At 36.4% G+C, this 19,201-nt stretch overlaps 1 protein-coding gene across 3 annotated transcripts in view; it reads left to right on the top strand.

Moving 5' to 3' along the window:
- MARK1 (microtubule affinity regulating kinase 1) overlaps positions 1 to 19,201 on the top strand; it is a 55,800-nt gene that overhangs the window by 28,947 nt on the left and 7,652 nt on the right. For 2 of the 3 annotated variants that reach the window (XM_030236249.2, XM_030236250.2), the window contains exons 4-14: positions 543 to 591; positions 1,709 to 1,774; positions 2,724 to 2,794; positions 3,791 to 3,847; positions 7,576 to 7,812; positions 7,902 to 8,021; positions 12,049 to 12,148; positions 12,771 to 12,883; positions 14,131 to 14,284; positions 15,338 to 15,531; positions 18,124 to 18,224. In XM_030236249.2, coding sequence (XP_030092109.1) covers positions 543 to 591; positions 1,709 to 1,774; positions 2,724 to 2,794; positions 3,791 to 3,847; positions 7,576 to 7,812; positions 7,902 to 8,021; positions 12,049 to 12,148; positions 12,771 to 12,883; positions 14,131 to 14,284; positions 15,338 to 15,531; positions 18,124 to 18,224 — 1,262 coding nt within the window. Of the gene's footprint in view, positions 1 to 542; positions 592 to 629; positions 1,143 to 1,708; positions 1,775 to 2,723; positions 2,795 to 3,790; positions 3,848 to 7,575; positions 7,813 to 7,901; positions 8,022 to 12,048; positions 12,149 to 12,770; positions 12,884 to 14,130; positions 14,285 to 15,337; positions 15,532 to 18,123; positions 18,225 to 19,201 lie in introns of those variants that run through there. The other variant, XM_030236251.2, reaches the window with a different exon arrangement.

Genomic DNA, 19,201 nt, shown 5'->3' with positions numbered 1-19,201 from the left:
AAAATAAAAAAATTTGTGTGAAGTGTATATACTAAGGGCTTAAGTTTGTCCAGTTGTTTATAATTATGTGATTCAGTGTCATACAGCAGACTTTCAGCAGTGATAAATCTTCAGGACTCGCAGGGGGAAAGAGGGGGCATCACTGCTGCTTGTGATCAGTGTAAAATTTGGTGGTTGTGGGGAAAGCAAACTTGCCTGCTTCACCTCTGTGGAGCAGCAGGACTTGGAGGATGTCAGAATTCCTGGTAGCTTATTCCATTTGAACATCTGTGCATGACTTCTATCAAGAGCTGCACCTTGTACTTTCACCTACAGTTTTGATGTGTTTGGGGTAGTTGGCTGGGCTAGCCAGTCACCAGTGAAATCAGAGAAAGAGAGTGAATACTTGTGTGAATAATCTGTGGGGTTTGGTTGATGTGGAACTCCAGGTTAATGCTACTTTCTGTTGCCATTTCTGTCTTCTTGCCATTTAAAATTGCATATCTTGTGTAATTTTTCCCTAATAAACCCATTCTAAGGAAATTGTCCTGCTTCCTTGACAGTTGTTTCGAGAAGTACGAATAATGAAGATTCTGAATCATCCCAATATTGGTAGGAGCCCTGCATTTCTGCTGACTATTTTTCTATTATACTGTTTACATTATACTCTATTTGGCTGTATTTGAATGTACTGCTGTTAAACTTTTTTTGGAGCTAATAGGGACAGTAAGCATCCAGTAAATGCTTCATCCTCTCCCCTCTTTTATTGACTCTACTTGCATCAAGAATTTTGCTCAGAGGAAGTAAACTGCTCAGTCCAGAAAAGCCTTACAGAGTAGATGTGAGCCCTCCAGTCTATCAAGTACCCCAATTCCCCTCTTCTATTGAAATTATTCTTGAGACCCAAAAGCATGAGTTTTTTAGGTGAGAGTAGCAGAACTCCATTAGTTCAGTCTAGGAAAGACTCCTGCTGACTGATATTTCCAGAAAATTAGAGTTACCAAGTATGTAATTTTCCCTTTCTGCTTTAGTTCTTTCACCTACCCCACAGCTTCAGGGCCCTACTTTGTGATGACAATTCTTCTGGCTGAGGAGGGCTGGACAGTCTTGTTCCAGAGACAGTTAATGGTCCTGAATTGGCCAGAGGGCTTGTTGAATACAAGGTATGGACGAGGTGTACAAGTTATTACATGCTAGGCGCTCCCTTCTCATCCCTTAAATTGTTTGTTGCTTTTTCAGCATTCATAGCTTCTGCTGTTTTTTGTTTTCTTGGGAATGGTGGTGGGGTGTGTTTGTTTTAAATGAGTGGTTTTATTGCAATCTGAGGAAAGTCAGACTTAACATTTCTGGTATCCACTTGGTTTTTAGTTGGTCAGAATTTTGGATTTCTGACTGTGAGCAGCTTGCTAGCAAAACAGGGGAGGTTTGTATGATCTTATATTAAGTCTGTGTCAAATTAAACACTAATTTCAGCATGAAGTCGTTTGTACAGTGCGCATAAACTTCTGAGAAAATTGTGAATTAATATGCTTCATTATCAACTGTGATTTAGAAATTAATTTTTGGTCTTTTTCCCTCTCAAAAGAATGCTAACCTGAAGGATATAAAGTTTCTGTATGATTTAGTGTTATCATTGGCCATAAATTATACTCATTCCATGAGTATAATTATTTGTTTGTGCTGTGCTTTTTTTCCTGGCTGCAATCTCTCTCATTCATTTTTCTTGCAGTAAAATTATTTGAAGTTATTGAGACTGAAAAGACGTTGTATTTGGTAATGGAATATGCCAGTGGGGGTAAGTGGATTCTGAAATGTGCATTAAGGATAAACTGAAATGCCAGTTACATGCCTAGAAACGATTTAAGGATTTAATGGGTAATTTCAATCTGGCCTTCAGAGCAGTCTCAGCAGACCTCTCAGGGCAGAATTTCTTGATTCTGTTAAGCAACCTCTTAAGTTTGTGCTCAAGGGTAGTTCCCATTCTGAGGTTCCTGCTGCAGTATCAAGAGATAATCTGGCACAGATTCTGGCAAAAACTCTCCACTCATACTTATCAGCTATATTTAGGCAAGCACTGGTGCCTCATTTTATCTTGCAAATGTGTGCCAAAGCGCTTGAAGAGGCGGATCCGGGGATGGGAGTCAGTAACACAGGAAGGGGAACCAACAGGCTCATAGTGAGAGGGATAGTGAGTGCCTGCTTGAGAAGCTGCTTAGCATCTGAATGGGAAATGTTTGAATGTGGGAGGAGAATCCAGCACAGCGCCAGTGACCAGCTAGGAAAGGCTATTGTGAGACGGTGCAAAGATGAGGATCTGAAAGGCATTTGAGCAGCTTTATTAGGAAAAGCATAAGAGGGAATAAACCGAAAGCATATAAATAGCGTTAAGTGAAGCCACTAGAGATGTGCAAAACAAATCTGGTGTATAAGTTGCCTGATTCCCAGTGTGTCTTATGATATGACTATTTTTCATGGTTGATTGTGTTTGTTTCACAGTGGCTAAGTAAATTTATTTTAAAAATTGAAGTCCTATATGAAGGGTTCCATTTTTACTTCTTAGTTTTTATTTGTCTAAATGAAATCCAGTGTGAAAAGTCAAAAGGAATTTTTCTTGGTTGCTTCTATTTCTTTTCCCTTCAAGAAGGGGAGCACCATGGGGTGTGTGTTATTTTCAAGCATAAATGTTTTGATTGTGTGTGATAGTAAAAAAAATAATACTGATGTTTTGTCCCTGTCATGCTCAGGAGAAGTGTTTGACTACCTAGTTGCACATGGAAGAATGAAAGAGAAAGAGGCTCGTTCCAAATTCAGGCAGGTATGAAATTAGTGTGTCCATTCTTTTTTTTTTGTTTGTTTTTATTTATGTTGCTTTCAGATAGATGTGAGTGTGAGCAAACTTCTTTTACTTAACAAAAAGTTGTTTTGATAATGTTTATTAAAGCTGCAGTGGAAAAAAATCGCAGAAGAAAAAAATATTTGCTTCCTATATACTGTCTAAAAATAATAAAATTGTTTTACATTTTCTTTTAGTCAGTGTTCCTAAGAGTCACTTTTTTATTGTGACTCACTTGAGGTTTAAATCCTTTTCTGAATATTTTAGAATTTTACAGCTGTTCTATCTAGAGATGTTGATATGATGACAGGTGCTGCTGTGTCACGTCACTGTTTCGTATTAAAGCTATTCTGTAATAGGCTTTTATATTCTTATTACAGACTTTCTCATCTTAATCCTTTTCTTACTCTGGTTCTAGTGATTGTTTTGGAAGAGCTTTAATCAGATAAATATATCAAGTTAGGTGTTTTTCAGAATTAAGTTATATAATTAACATTTAAAGAAACTGCTCTTAACTTGCTGTTTCAGACTTGGTTTTTGTTGTATATGTGAAAGATGTGAAAATGTTGAATGAGTTGTTCTGCTAGGGATGAATTGCAAAGATAGACAGTTGATATTTTAGAAGATAAAATCTGAGCTGATGTATCTGGCTACTCTTGAAGGGTGGATTAATTTCCTTTCAGTAGTTATTGCTATTGGGTGATTTGCATTTTAAAAATATGGTTCTCCAGTTATCTTGAATGGTATGTATAAAACTTCTTTTTAGCAGGAAAATGAGCTGCTTATAGGGACTTTCTAGTTTTTCTATTTAAGCTTTAATGAAAGAAACTTAGATGAATATTTTTTTAAGATAAACACTGTATTTATTCATTTCTTGTGTTCTAGTGAATATTATCAGGAAACAAAATTACTAAATTATATGCAAAAACTTATAGTGAAGTTGAAATAAAATATTTCACTGATCATCTTTTGTTTCAGATTGTATCTGCTGTACAGTATTGTCATCAAAAATGCATAGTTCATCGTGATCTTAAGGTAGGTTGTAACTTCTTTTATTTTTGCTGCCTATCATACAGACTAAATTGCATTCTATATATTAGTCCTTACCACTGCTTGTGAATGCCTCAAACATGTGAATGAAGGAACTATCACTTGTATTTCATTCTCAATTTCCTGAAGTGCAAAAATAATGTAGCTTGCCTCATGGAACAGGGAAGAGACAAGAATAGAGCATGTGTTACTTTCATTCCAGTTTTGGCTTTAAGAAAAAGATATGCTCTCCAAAGAATTATACCTGCTGTCATGCTGGTATCTACACAGTAAAGCTGCAGAAGATCAATTGATACCAGCCATCACTACTTATTTAAAATATTTCCAGTTAAGGGATATTGCAAGGATTTATAAAACAGTCTTTCCTTAGTGATTTATAAGAAAAACATTAAGTTGTTAATCTCTTTGAGCTTTTGGTGTATATTCTAGTGTTTAATTTGGGCAGGAAAATCAATTAAAAGTAAACAGAAATTAGTTGATTTTTTAAAAATCATTTTTAGTAAGGTAGCTGTGTAAACCACCAGACTATATTAAGAGTTCAGCCAATACAGGTACAACCTAAGCCTTGCCTGAAGTTGTCTTCATGCCAAGTTTAAGTATCATGGGACTTGGACATCATCCTCACCCACTTAAAAGCTGTCTTGTGCTGTTGCTTTGATGTCTTTGAACATTTACAAAGAAAACACTGGTGTCGGTTCTTTCTTACTAATGTATCTGGGTACTTAGGAATTATTCAACCTCAGCTTTTCACAAGGGTTTTTCTTCACCAGTATATTTTGTCTTATCTTATAATGCACTGCAGCACTCTTTCAACCTCATTCTTACAAATCTGTTCCCTGATACCTGGAAATCTCCCAGGTCCTGCATGTGCACTTGAGGATGGATAACAAATAAATACATCCTTTTCTGCTGAGTTGTCCCTGCCCCAGGAGTGTTGTCATCTGATGGTGGAGGTGCCTGCCCAGCACTCTGAAGTCAGAATGCAAGGAAGGAAAAAAGGATTTGATCTCACTGAAATCTTGATTAAAAAAAAAATTCCTCTCTATCTTGCCTGATGGTTTGGAGCCTGTGAATGTTTTGTCAAACTCCCTGGAGATTACTGCAGCCACTTCCATTGAGCTTTGCAGAAGGCCTGCACCCAGGGACCTCTTGGCCAGCCAGGACAAGCCCTTCACTAGTTCTCTTGGTTGGCTGGGAGTACAGCCATCTCTTCATGCTTGTCTAGCTCTGGCTCCTTCAGCCCAGCTATGTGACTGAATCTTGCCTCATTAACCCCTGCAGTTACTCAGCATCCTGCATCTTGCTTTTTCTCCCAGAGCCCCTTAGAGCCTCCACCTCTCTTCCATTTCTTAGTTCCATAGCACACACAGGTCACAGGCCATCCTCTCGAGCCTATGTAAAACAGCTTTGCAGCATTCACACAGGAACGGAACTACCTCCAATGAGGAGTCTGCTGCTGATCTTCTTCCTATTTGCAAGGCATCCAGGCAGGCTCCAAAATAACTTTTATTTTATTTTCTCTGTGTCTTCTCTTGGCTGGAGTTATGCTAGACTCATTTGAAAAGTTCAGAGTAAAGTGTGATTGAGAGCGAGTCAGCCTAGCTGATTAAAAAAATATTTTTCCAAAGGAAAAAAGGCTAAATGTGTGGCTTTGAGGAGGTGTTCTTGCTTCATCTCTTCTTTCCAAGTGATATGACATCTCTGTCTCATTTGAAACTCTTCTCATGGAGCTGCTGAGAAGGAAAAGCAACTTTTAAGTGGTGTCTGCCTTCTCATCTGCTTCTGTTGACTCTACTGTATCAGCACGTTGAGCCATTGATATTGCAGCATGAGACAGAGATCCAGCACCACTTTGGATATTTTTGATAAGACTTTTTGGTTTTAATAAGAGGGTAAACTCTATTATTTATAAGTTTTTTCAGACTAAACTGGAGAGATGTGTAATAAAATATGCAAGTTTGTCCAGGCTATTCTGGTTGGAAAATCATCTCCTTTTTACTTTGTAATTATAAACAACTTGTTTGGAAAAGGCTGTAACCAATTACAGTTTTGCTCATCCTGTGATGCACAGAACTTATCTTTTCAGGTCATAGTTTTTGCTCTGAACATGTAATCAATAATAGCGTCATCTTTCGATTTGGCATATTAAAAAGGTCTCTTGCTGTTTTTGTTTGAAGTAAGGAACCTGTAAGAAGCGTGGGGCACTTGGGTAGCAGAGTACTGTTGAACTGGGAGGACTATTGTAATCACAGAGCAGCTGCACTGACAGTACTGCTTTCACCACAAGGAAAATGAAGTCTTTGTGAAGTAGAAGGCTGTCAGATCTGGAAAACAGCTCTGTCAGTCTGTCTGCAGGCACATCAGCTGGAACCAGCTGGAATTACATGTCATGAATTGGAAAAATAAAATATTTTCCAGGATATAGTTTGTAAAAATGGGCTGTGTTTTACTCCTGATAAAGGCTAAATTCTGTTGTGCAGCTATTGGCTTGATAGACATTGATATATATATGGTAGTTAATTGTCTGCTGTTCATGGAGTGTAAGCAAAATTATTAAATATAAGCTCAAACAAACCCATACAAAATCATGTTTACCTTTTTAATCAAATCCGCTGACAATTAGATTGCTGCTTCTCTGATTGTGAGCCGAAACATTTTTATATTTTCTGGGCTCAATTCTGTGCACAGCATCTGATGAGAGATGTCTCTTTGCTGAAAAGCTTTTGTTTGGCAATAAGATGAATCCTCTAGTCTGGTTAACATCTGGCCTCCTGTTGTAAAAGTATGATTTGTTCTCTGCTTGGTGCTGTCTTGTGTTGCTGGCATGCAGATCAGGAGCTGAGACCTAGTTAAATAAATAAACATTGCCCAGTTCTGCTGCACTCCTTGCACAGCATCCTTGCATTTTGAGAAATCAATTTATTCCCCCAATAATATAATTAGTATTTCTGTAACTTCACCCTTTTAATCTTCTTACCTACATGTGATGCTAAATACAAGATACTGTTTACTGACTCTCCAGGTACCTGTACACTTGCATCTACGTATATGTGATGCATTGCATTCACATGATTGCTACACAGGCTCTAATCTTAGATGTATAGAATACATTCTGTGTGAAAAGAATTAAATACTTGAGTGCTGACACCCTGGTGTTGCTGAAGCAAGCACTAATAATAAAAGGGAGAAGATTTTTTGGTACAGAATGCTCAAGTACAGCATGTAGCTTGAAGTGTTTCATCTTATAAGCAGACGGTATCTTCTTAAGTCTTAAATTCCTTCTGACATTTACTCTGCCATAATGGTAGATGATGTCTAGGATTAGATTTACTCTCCTTGGCATCAGAAATTGGCATGAACCTGTCAATAGCTTCAACTGCTATTCTGAGATGTCTAGATACTTCACTCTAAAGCTGAACTAAGTTATTTCTTCCAGAATATAAAATGTTCATAGTTGATTCACTAGCTGACTTTTAAATTTGTTTAGCTGCTTTTAATAGTTAGATTTTCTTGAGTAAACATTCCTGATTTTCAGTCCTTGTAACACGTATGGGGGATTAGTTTATTTTATTCTGCAAGAAAGAAGCAGATGGTTAACTGTTTTAGAAAAAACATATTTGCATTTATTGATAAATTATTATATTGCACTATATATATATTTATACTTAATCTGATATAAAAGTTGTCCTCTTCCTCTCTTATTTTCCTCTTAGGCAGAAAACCTTCTTCTTGATTCAGATATGAACATTAAAATTGCAGACTTTGGCTTTAGTAACGAGTTCACGGTTGGTAATAAACTGGACACATTTTGTGGCAGCCCACCTTATGCCGCTCCTGAACTTTTCCAAGGAAAGAAGTACGATGGCCCCGAAGTGGATGTGTGGAGCCTTGGGGTGATTTTGTACACACTAGTGAGTGGATCACTGCCATTTGATGGTCAGAATCTAAAGGTACAGTTACAGTATGAAAGCTTGGCTTCTGCTGGCTTTAAATTTTCTGTGTCATCAGGAGCTCATCTTTTAAAACTCTGATTTTACAGGAACTGAGGGAGCGAGTACTGAGGGGGAAGTACCGCATTCCATTCTATATGTCCACAGACTGTGAAAATCTACTGAAGAAACTACTAGTACTGAATCCAATAAAACGAGGCAGCTTGGAAGTAAGTCATTTTGTCTTGGAAAAAAGGGGGATCAAATTAAGAAAGAATAAAATACATATAACAGTTGCTTGAGAATTCTTAATTTTTCAGGATGATAGATACTTTGTTCTTGTTTTAAGGGCCCAAAAATCTTGTTAAAAAAAGAGGAAATGTCCCAGAAACAGTGCAGCTTGAAAATAGAAAGTGTTAATCAATGAAAATCTAACCTTAATTGCAGCTGATTAACAGCTAAAATAAGAGCATTTCAAAGTGCAAACTGTTCCCACTTGTTTCAGTCAGATTATGGAGCTAATTCAAAATCTGTGGAAAGCAGGACAAGATTGTAAATATCTTCCATAAAAATAAATAAAATAAATAAAAAACAAGACCAGCAACCAGCAGCAGGCAGTACCATAAGCTTTTTCATAACTTCTTAAAAAGGATAGGTGGAAGAAGAATAACTAGCTGATGGAAAAGAGTGTGGAGTTTGTTTTAGTGCTGTAATACATGTAAACACTCAGAACTCTGTGAATGGTAAGCTAATGATGGCTAGTTATTTCTGTTCGAGCCCTTCTTCTCCCTCTTGTGGTTGTTTTGTTTCTGAATAGCTGGAAAATTTATATATATAATAATTCCTGCTATGTCCCTCAGGTAAAATCTGTTTTGCGGATTTCTAATGAGTTTTAATTGTTGTTAGTAAACTATGTTTTCTTTTCATGTGATGCGGAAAATACCTGTGCACAACTTGTAAGATGTCTAAAAGCTTCAGTGTTTTTTAAAGGGCTCTTTTGTTCAAGATTGATGTCTTGGATAATACTTGATGCATAGCTGATATTTAACAAATAATTGGTGTACAGTTCACTCTAAAAGCTGCCTGGTTCTATTGTATGAATTCTTTAACAGGAAGGGATTTTTTTAAATAACATCTACTTACCATAGAGATGAAAGTAGAGCAGAAGATAAATAGAATACTTTTAAATAGTATTGGCATGAGTTAATCAGTAGTGACTTTTGTTTCATCTTTCTACACTTGTGCAGCAGTGGATGTGTTCCAGAGAATAAATCCCATTTAAGCAGCTTTTTGTTTGTTGTGGCATGATTTATGCTTCCTGGCATGGAGGCTACCTGTGCAAGGAAACATGCACCCCCTGAGTTCTGTCTGTGTGCAGCTCATTCTTAGCTGATGCTGGTTTATGGCTTTTTAGAAATAGTTTTAAGTTTAATAAAATCTGTGCTGAAGTGAGTAATGAATGATGGCTTCTGCTTTACTAATATGTGCTCATTATGTTCTGTGATTACTGTTTAAAGAACATAATGGTAAGAGTGTAGTCACTTCAAAGATCACAGTTTGCCTGTGTCATGTTTAGGTTTTAGGGAAATAATTTTTTCTTTTATTGGATTTTCTTCTGGATTTTCTGCAGTTTCTCTTCAAATCTAATTTCACTTTCATTCTAGGCATTGTAGTGTTACCCAGGTTTTGTGAAACACCTTCCCAGCCCTGGAGAGAGGTGTTGGATAGCAGCTTTGCTGAAAGGACAAGGCAGTCAGATTGTGTGGAATAGAGAAAGTAAATGTTATGTGTGACCAAGCGTCTTGAGCCAGTTCCAATATACTGATATCAGACATTGATCAGTATGCTAACCTGAGGGGGAGAGAAGCATCACAACTTTTTTTTTATCGATGGGATATTCCTGAAATCCCATTTGCTGAATTAAAAAGTGTGATGTGTGGTTTGAAAAGAAATTTCTGTCTGAACACTTCTAAAAATACATGTTTAGAATGAAAGTATAAATTTGTTGAGAGCTTCTAAAAGTGGAAAAACAATATAATCTTAGGTGTATGGGGGGATTTTTTTTCTGCTTTGCTTTCTGATTATTTGCTCAGTCCCAGCTGTACAGCTCTCAATTTCAATGTTTTTGGCAGACCATCCAAAAGGATGTTTGTCAGTGACATCAAAGCTGAGATCCACAGAGGACCAGCACCATATGGGTTAGGTTTAGCCCTTGTCCTCTGGTAAGGACCAGGCAAATCTTTATTAAAATGCTTCCTCTAGACTTTTTCATGGTTGCAGCTGAGAAGAAACATTTTTGAAACAAGAGAATGTTGTTATAAACCAGTAAATATTCCCAGGAAGAGATGGGAAAAATGTACTGTCAGAAAATGTTTCTTAACTGTCAGGTTTTCAACATATTCCTCTTTCCCTCTGCCCCAGTCTTTAATTATTTTGCATAGTGCTGCTCTGAAATTTTTCCAGAGCAGATTTATGCTTACAGAGTGTAATAAAGCAAAATAATTTTGACACAGACAGGACTTAAGTCAGACCAGATTTTTATTAAGTAGTTTTCTTGAAAATTGAGGGAAAACTCATCAATAATATCTAGTTGGTTGAAATCTAGTTTGGATTGATGTTTAAGAAGTACAGTTTGAGTCAGATTTCTAAATACTTTCACCAAGGCTGCCGCTCTTTAATCAGCTGACTCAAAGCCCAGCAGAACTTACACAAATGTTGTATTGATCCTGGAATTGGATTGTTTGCATCACTTCAAAATGCTTAATTGTAAGAGCCTGTTTAAGAGTTGTACAATAACTGTGTTCCTCTGAGATCATGTATTTAAAAGACAGAAGCCAGCAGAAATGTAGATGGAAACAGAGAGCAGATTACGTTGAACTATAGATCCACCTGCTGAAGAGACATGAGAAACTGTTAGTGGGAATTTCCAGGCTTGCTGGTTAATTCAAGAAGGATAAAGAAAGGGGGGTAGAATTTGAGCAGTGGTTTCTGTCATCCACTTAATCGTGCTTAAACTTCAGATTTATTTAACAGTATCTTTACAAAATTATGATTGCAGAGAGTGCATAGTGTGCTTTGGGGAGTCTCTCCTGTTCCTGAAAGGCTACAAATACCTAACCCAAGTCTGTTGTCAAGTAGACTCATGCTCTGTGTGTCAGAAATACAGTATAGGAGTATGTGTTCACCATCCATCCCTCTTTATCCCCTCAAAAGCCAAAAAATCAGTTCCATGATAGAACAAATCTTTAGGTGTTATTGTCAGCAAAATGTTAATTGGCACAAAGTTCTGTATTGTTCTTGTAAGGGTACAGCTGTTGGGGTTTGTAATTTGGCAGCAGCACTACATACAAAGAATTTCATTATATCAATGGAAAATAAAGTCTTTGGCTCTTTGTGAGAAATAACTTAATTCAGTCTTTGCAAGGCAGATTTGGAGCCTGTGGGAAACTTGAATTGCTCCCACTTGTTTTGTTCTTGGGTCCGTGTAGTGAGCAGTATTAGCATCTGTCCCTGAAGAGACATGTGTGCCTGTTGCTGTAGGAAGAAAAATTATTTTAGCTGTTTAAAGATAAATATGCTCTTAAGGAAAAATTGTGATGGTTACGGATTCCGGACAATCAATCTTGGAGGCCTACAAAAAGATCCAGGCCACAAGAGAAGGAAATTTTCCAAAGGTGACAGGAGAAATTTTTGAAGTAAATAACTACGTATTATAGAGAGAATTAAGAGGCGTTTGTCCCCCCAGCCAAACTTGGAAACATATTTAGATCAAGTGTAGTGAGAAGATCCATAGGAAAATATGACCAGTTGGCATCATGATCTTGAAACTAATGACTGTAAGAAGCATCAGCACTTTCCTGAATTATACCTTAGTTTCTAAACACTTTCTTTGCTATTATTCAAAGGAGCTCTTTATCATGATAGAGCTGGTATTGCATTAGCATCTTAGGATGTTAACCAAGAGGAGCACATGGAAGTGAAGGAACAATATGAAAGATTTTGGTTTTCAGTGGTTTTTTTTCTGAGATTTTAGGCAGGATGATTGTATAGAGAATGGTATATAGGAGGAATGAACTTATGGGAACATAAGGATGTGAAAGATAAAAGAAGAATAAGACATGAGGAGAAAAGGTATGAAGGAAAGAGCATCATTCAGATTATTATGAACTTTAAATTGCTTTTCATCAGACAAGCTAGCACAAGTGTAATGGGGTATGGTAAAGAGCATATTGGCCTAAAGCTCTTTTATTTTCTTAGCAAATCATGAAGGATCGGTGGATGAATGTTGGTCATGAAGAAGAAGAACTAAAGCCATACACTGAGCCTGAACCAGATTTCAATGACACCAAAAGAATAGGTAAGACTTTCAGAAGGATGTTGCATCTGGTGCACACAGGCAGTTTTATCTTGGAAGGCAAACTAAAGTCTTAGAAATTTGACCTACAATCTCATCATACAAGTAAAATGCATTCTTTTTATTTAAATGAGAAATTCCATTACAATGGCCTCCTTATAACTACTTTTGTGTCTTCACTGAGCTGACATCAATCTTGAAATTTAGTTTGAATAAACAAACACAGCAAAAGATAAATAAGACTACAGAATTTAACAGACTGAAGGACACAGATTTTCTTATGAGGGCAATACTTCTTGTCCGCTGTGGTTAGAGAAAGTTACTGTTTTGGCCCAGTGGCTATTCATGGTTTCTATTTGCCAGTGCTTTATTTGTTTTTGAATAACATTGAATGTTTTATAAATTAGTTAAGAGTTGTATAATATAGTTGGGAGTTTTCAAGATGAAAATAACAAGAGAGGAGTTAGTAGCATTTTCTATTTTTGCACAGCAAAAAAACCTCACTGGGTTGATTTAAATCTTAGTTACTTGTAAATTATGAGGCTGTTTTTTTGTTTTCACTGCTCTTACGTTGTCAGTAAACCCAAACACATTCTGCTGATATATCTGGCTCTTTTACTTTTAGACATTATGGTCACAATGGGCTTTTCAAGAGAAGAAATCCATGAATCTTTAGTAAACCAAAAGTATGATGAAGTCATGGCCACTTACCTGCTCCTAGGTAGAAAACCACCTGAAGTAAGAGCTGTTTACATTTTCTGGTTTGGCCTTTATATGTTGCTGGGTTGAATGATGTTTTTATTAATTATTTTGTAACTTTTTTGGTTTAAATTGTGATTGATAACTTATGATTGTCTTTCCTTTTTCATATCCTTTTGGATATCTTGCTAGTTCCCATATGAAGAAATAAATTAAATACTCCAGTATGTTCATGTTTGATTGTAAATGTGTTGAGTTGCTTTTTTAAAAACCTGACTGTTAATCTGAAGTGTCATGACTTATAAGTGCTGAATTTTCTTCTTGTCATGTGTGTTTTCAGTTAAAATCTGAAAGAGTTAATAGCAATTAGTTTTCTGGCTACTCAGATGTGACATCCTTTATTTCTCAGAAATGTGCTCATCCTTTCTCACTCATATCCTGTTTTATAGTATATTGAATTATTCAGTAAGTTATTGCATTGTAGTAATTAATGAATTTGTGGCAGAAAATCTTGTGATTGTTTTGGAACTAGAAGGATCTGTACATCTTTTGGACCACATGGATTTTTCAAGAAATCAGAGACCAAGGCTTTCTTTTTGAAGGAATTTTTTTCCCTGCTGCTTCATTGGCCTTCCTTCAATTCCAAGCAAGTGTAGATCTGATATGTGCATCCTTGAGTGCTTTTTCTCACATTTCTGAGCCAGAATTCCCTTCTGATGGCAGAGCATGGAGGGAATCAGTCTAAAATAATTTTGGCTCAAATTGCTTGAAAGAGGATGTTTGTCTTTTCCTCTGTATTTACATAGAATTTCTGCTTCTTAAAGACGAATAAATCAGTGGCTGTGATACACACCTTATAAAGATGTTTTGAAAGACATAAAGGATCCTTTAGTCAGTACTTGCTTTTTTAGTCCTTCTGATTCAGTCCAGTCCATTTTAAAATTGTTCTGGAGCTATGAATACTCGTAGGATTAAAAATAAAATTTAAAAAGGCAGGGAAAGCCACGCTATGTCTTCGGTTTTAAAATAGCACCATTTTTGTTTCTCTCAAGATTCTTGTAATTTTGTTTTGAGCATTCATTAACTATGTAGCATTAGGTATGTATTTTTGAAGCACATTAAACAGAAATGAAGTGATAAAACTAATCTTGAAGAATATTCAACTCTGGATACAGTGTTAAATTTTAAAAAAGCACATTTGATTGCAGCTTTTTGCTTTATAATGCTATAGAAGTATCAGTGGTGTTGAATTTTGTTTATGCTTTGAAAACCTGTTTTCCTTGTAGTTTGAAGCAGGTGATTCCTTGTCCAGCAGCAACTTGGGTCAAAGGTCTCGCCCCAGCAGCGACCTTAACAACAGCTCGGTACAGTCCCCTGCTCACCTGAAGGTCCAGCGGAGCATCTCCACCAACCAGAAACAGCGGCGGTTCAGCGACCACGGTGGGGATGGCACTCCAAGTTACAGACACAGCTTAGTGGGAATGGGCAGGGTTTTGTGAGCCTGGCAGGACCCCCACTCTGTGCATTTGTTGTGTAGCTCATCGTGACATGTGTCTGTGTGAAGGTTTCCGTGGTAAATCTGGATCCGTGCACCTCACAGATGTAATTCTTTGGACTTGTTACTTGGTTGACTCACTAAATGAGACACTGAGGGTGTTTTGTGTTTAGGAACTAATGGCAGCTATTGCTCTGGATAACCCCAAGGGTAGCAAACCAATTATTTTATCGTTATATTTGGCTATGGGGCCAAATTGTTTGTTTCTAAGAGACAACAAATTTATCAAGTATTGAGGAAACATTTTCAGGTGAAGATGCTTCTATCAAAAAATAATACATATTTAAAACATTAAATGAAAGATTATTTTTTTCCTCAGCTGTCAATTTGCTATAAATATTTCTAAAATGTTTTGCCCTTTTTTCTGCCTAATTTACATTACTGTTTTCTGCATTTTGTCAGCTGATATGATTTTATTTCAAAGGAATGTAAAAGTCTGATGATGGAGGAGTTTTCCCAAAACATTTTAAAGAATGATGAGGGGAAAAGAACTGTGATATTTTTCAAGTATAAACATGCTTATAAGTCAAGTAGGCCTAGGGTTTTCAGGGGAAAATAATATTTCATAGTATTTAGAGGAAAAGGTATACAGCAAAAAGTACTAAAAAAAATTGAATAATATAATTTAATTCCTTTTTTCATAATACTGTACAAATTGCATGGATTTAAAATGAGAATTAAAATGCTCTTCTAGGTTTTACATATTGATGTGAAATAGGAAGTAATTCTGAACTGGAAATTGGAAGTGAAGAGAGAGTGGGTAAAAAGAACACAGGCTGTCACAGCTCAATTTAGTAGGTTGGTCTGTGTGCTGAGTTCGTCATCAGAGTTGTTCAAATGCTTTTTTTGGACTCAGGGAATTATATTTAGACTACTTTGGCCAAGAAAAATGCAGTGATTATTTTTAGGTATTTATTAATTCTATTTTTATTTGGCAGTTGGCCCCTCAATTCCTCCTGCTGTGTCATACACGAAAAGGTCTCAGGCAAACAGTGTAGAAAGTGAGCAGAAAGAGGACTGGGACAAGGATGTCTCACGCAAACTCGGCAGCACTACAGTGGGATCCAAAGGAGAGATGGCTGCAAGTCCACTTGTGGGTCCAGAAAGAAAGAAGTCAAGTGCAGTTACCAGTGTGAGTTGGGTGTGCTTTTGGCTTGTTATATTTATTTTTCCTTATTTAAACAAAATGTGAAGCACAAGATTACTGTAGACATAATGGGTACTGAATAAGCCACCAAGTCTATTTCTGGTAACTTTTACTGGCAGACAGAAATAGGCTACAGTATATGCCTTTTAAAAAAAACCTTTCCCTTCCCCCCCAACTTTACTTTTCTAACACTAACATAACAGTAAACATGAGAATGTCTGCACTTGGGCAAACTTCAGTTTCAGTCAAGAAAAATACTGGATATTTAAGGAAAGCACATAAGAACGGAGCCAATATGGAGTGCTCTTTTTCTGGTTTCTAATGCTTGTCTATCTACAAGGAAGTCAAGGGACTTCTGATTCAGGAGTTTCATCTGATTAATCCTACATAATATCTCTCTTGAACTTTCTCTGTAAATTTGGCTTTTGGGTTCTCTGAAACCATTTAATTGTGGAATTCAGAAATGGAGTGAGATGAGGGGGAACAACCCATTTGTTCCCTGGTGCGTGTGCCTGCTAATATGATTTACAAGCTGGCTGTTGTATTAAGAAACTGAACTAGCAAATTAAGAATTTTTTAATGCTTCTGTTACAATGTTCACAATTCTGTAAACTGCTATCATATTACTGCCTCAAACACCTTTGTTCTAAATTGGAGAGTCTGTCTCTTCTACTGTGTAAGCATCTAGTTTGCCTTTTGGTAATTCACGTGCAGTAGGATTGATGTTTAGGATTCACAGTGAAGAAATTTAAACACTGCATGGTGTTTAAAACAGCTACTTAGGAGCAGGAGTTCATGTGAGGAGCAAAAAATATGCATGAATCATGATTTAAGATTCAAGTATACTTTGTGCTATTTAGGAGACATGGTCTATTAAATACAAAAACTATTGCCATCTTTTAGTACACTAGACTGGCAGCAGGAATTCTCATTGTCCTTTGGGATTCTGCGTGCTCCCCATCTTGGATATTCTGGAAAGATGATGTGCATTTCTATTAGGGTTTTCTGAAAGCAAAATAAATGCTGAAATTCATTTAACTCCTAATGTTCTGCAGGCTGTGTCTGTAATACATCTGTGCACATGCTTTAATTTTTATTTTTTTTTAAATAATGTTGTTGTCTCCCCACCCCCTCAAAAGTCTTTGAAATTATGGTTTTGTGGATTGCATGCAGGAACTTTGAGTCTTCTAAGGTTAGATTTCATATCTGAGCTTTTCCAAAATGTCTTGCCCCAAAGCTGATTAGAGTCATGTGTGGTACAAGCTGATATGTCACAAGCATTTCTCTGGTTTGTGAGAACTAATTAATTCTGCTGTGAAGAATGAGAAATTGATTTACTTGCTAATGGCAACTTCAATATTTGTGCATTTTTAGCTCTGTTACTATATTGGGGACTTTAAAAGGCTTTGTGATGGGCATGATTAGGGAATATTGGTGTCTGATATTACAACAGTAGTTCAAGGTTGAGTAGCTTGCACAGCTAGTGAATATTTTTGTTTAAAACTCACACATTTAAAGTGAAAAAAGCTAATTTAATGTGGGTAATTTAATAATTTTGTGTGACTTTGGGAGTAACGTGATGTTACCTTCCGAAAGGCAGAAGTTCTTGAGAACATATTTACGACCTTCAGTCATATTTGTGTAACTCAGGAGAGTTTAATTTCAGAAATAATTATTGCAGGTAATCTTCCTTACAGGCCTTAAAACAGTTTATTAAGTGGTCTTTGTGGGGTCATATTAATGCTGAAAAACTGTAGGTGAGATAGACCTAAACATAGTAAATTTTTCAGAGTTCATGATGTCCTACAGTACCTAAGTCTAGGGTATTTGAAATCTTTTGCCAGCAGGCATCAGAATGTAATGCTAGCGCAGTGCAACCTCTCCCACCCCAAATTCAGTATGTCGTTATTGAAAAGTGAGAATTGTATGTCGTGTACTCAAGCTAAGCCTTCAGCAGCTAACCTGTGCTTGGTAGGGATGGAGAGTATGTTTGTGCTTATTTTAGGAAGTCTGTCCAAACTGAAATTAGTAACAGAAAGAAATACCATCGTATTTTTGCAACAAGAAATGTTTGCCGTGTTATTTGCATCATAATTTCAGGGTTGACTGACATAGATTGATAGTATTCCTATTTTCCTCTTGAAAGTTCTTTTGGCAGGGGCAACAAACCAGAGCCCTTGTTGGAAAATTACGCTGTGCAGGAAAACCTTTCAGCCAGCCATAGGTGTGTTCTCTCTCTGGGATCCCGGTTTGTTTGATCTCAGCAACAAATAATACAGGAACACAATATGTGGGAATTGCATAATAATACTTAGTAAAGCATGTGTCAGCAAAATTAAACTTCCTTGCATTCTCTCAGTGTATTCTCAGTGGTGCAGTAATGAGATGGTGAATGAGCTGTTGGAAAAAACAGCTGATGATATAACTGATTTGTGTTGACAGATTGACTCAGTACATTTGAATGCATTAACAATATACATAAGTGGCTGAAACACTGTTTTGATTTGCTTAGATTTTTGCCCAATATATATACTGTAGAAAGTATTTAATTTAACTTTAATCTTAATTCTCTTCTAGAATAATGTATTTTCTGGTAGTGGAATGACAAGGAGGAATACTTATGTTTGTGAACGTTCTTCAGATCGCTATTCTGCAATACAGAATGGGAAGGACAACAGGTATTGTTCAACTTTCCTTGTTTATTAGTTTGGGTACAAGAACAGAGGCACAGAAGAAGCAGGTTATGCAAAATACCACTATGAATCATAGTGGGAAATACATAAAATCCAAGTGTATGTTTTTATCTTCCACTGCTGCTTCTTTGTTTGCCATGAATTTTTAAGTTAAATGTGTCAGTCGGCCTTTGCTTCTTTTTATGGACATGTTGATTACTGAGGGTTATCTTCCAACACAGGAGGAAGTAACTGTGCTAACAACTAATTGCTAAGTGCGCAATTGTGCTGTGGAGAGGTTCGGATGGACAACTCTGACAGTGTAGCCTGATCCTTTTATCATTTCCCCCTAACCACTCAAAAAGCTGAAATGGTTAAAATTTGTTGATTGCTTTCAATATAAGTTTTTGGCCTAAGTAGTATTTTCATGGTGATGGTGACCGGTTTGTGTCTATTTATGGGATGACAATGAAGCTCAGTTTAGTATGTTTTGTTAAGTAGTATTGTATTTAACACTGCCAGTTAGTCTTCTTAAAAATCTTTTGTTCATCCTTGGTGTTATTTAACCCCTGTACTTGACTGAAAAATGAAATACTGGCTTTAATGGAGAGTAATAAAAACTCGATTTTTAAAATTTAGACTCAAGTAACAGCTCTTACTCTGATGCTTTTCAAGCTATTCAAATACAACAGTTACTGTAAAATGAATAAAAAACTCATAGCACGAAGTAGCATAATCTAGTAAACTAGTTTTCTTTTGTTTTCTGTCATAATGTTTGAATTTTTTAATCATTAATAAAATTTTGGAAATAAGAACTATTGGATTGTTCATTTACAGTAAAATTATGAGCTGTGGAACACATGAAAGACAACTATTTAATTAAGCACTTAAAATTAGTTTTCTTCTTTTTAGTGTACTTCCTTAAAGCATTTTAATTTCTAATTATTGGATGAGTGCTTTCAAAAGTGTTTTCCCAAACACTT

This window comes from Serinus canaria, chromosome 3 (assembly GCF_022539315.1).
Source record: "Serinus canaria isolate serCan28SL12 chromosome 3, serCan2020, whole genome shotgun sequence".
Taxonomy (NCBI): Eukaryota; Metazoa; Chordata; class Aves; order Passeriformes; family Fringillidae; genus Serinus; species Serinus canaria.
The sequence above is the reverse complement of the archived record's forward strand: the minus strand, read 5'-3'. Positions and strand labels throughout refer to the sequence as shown.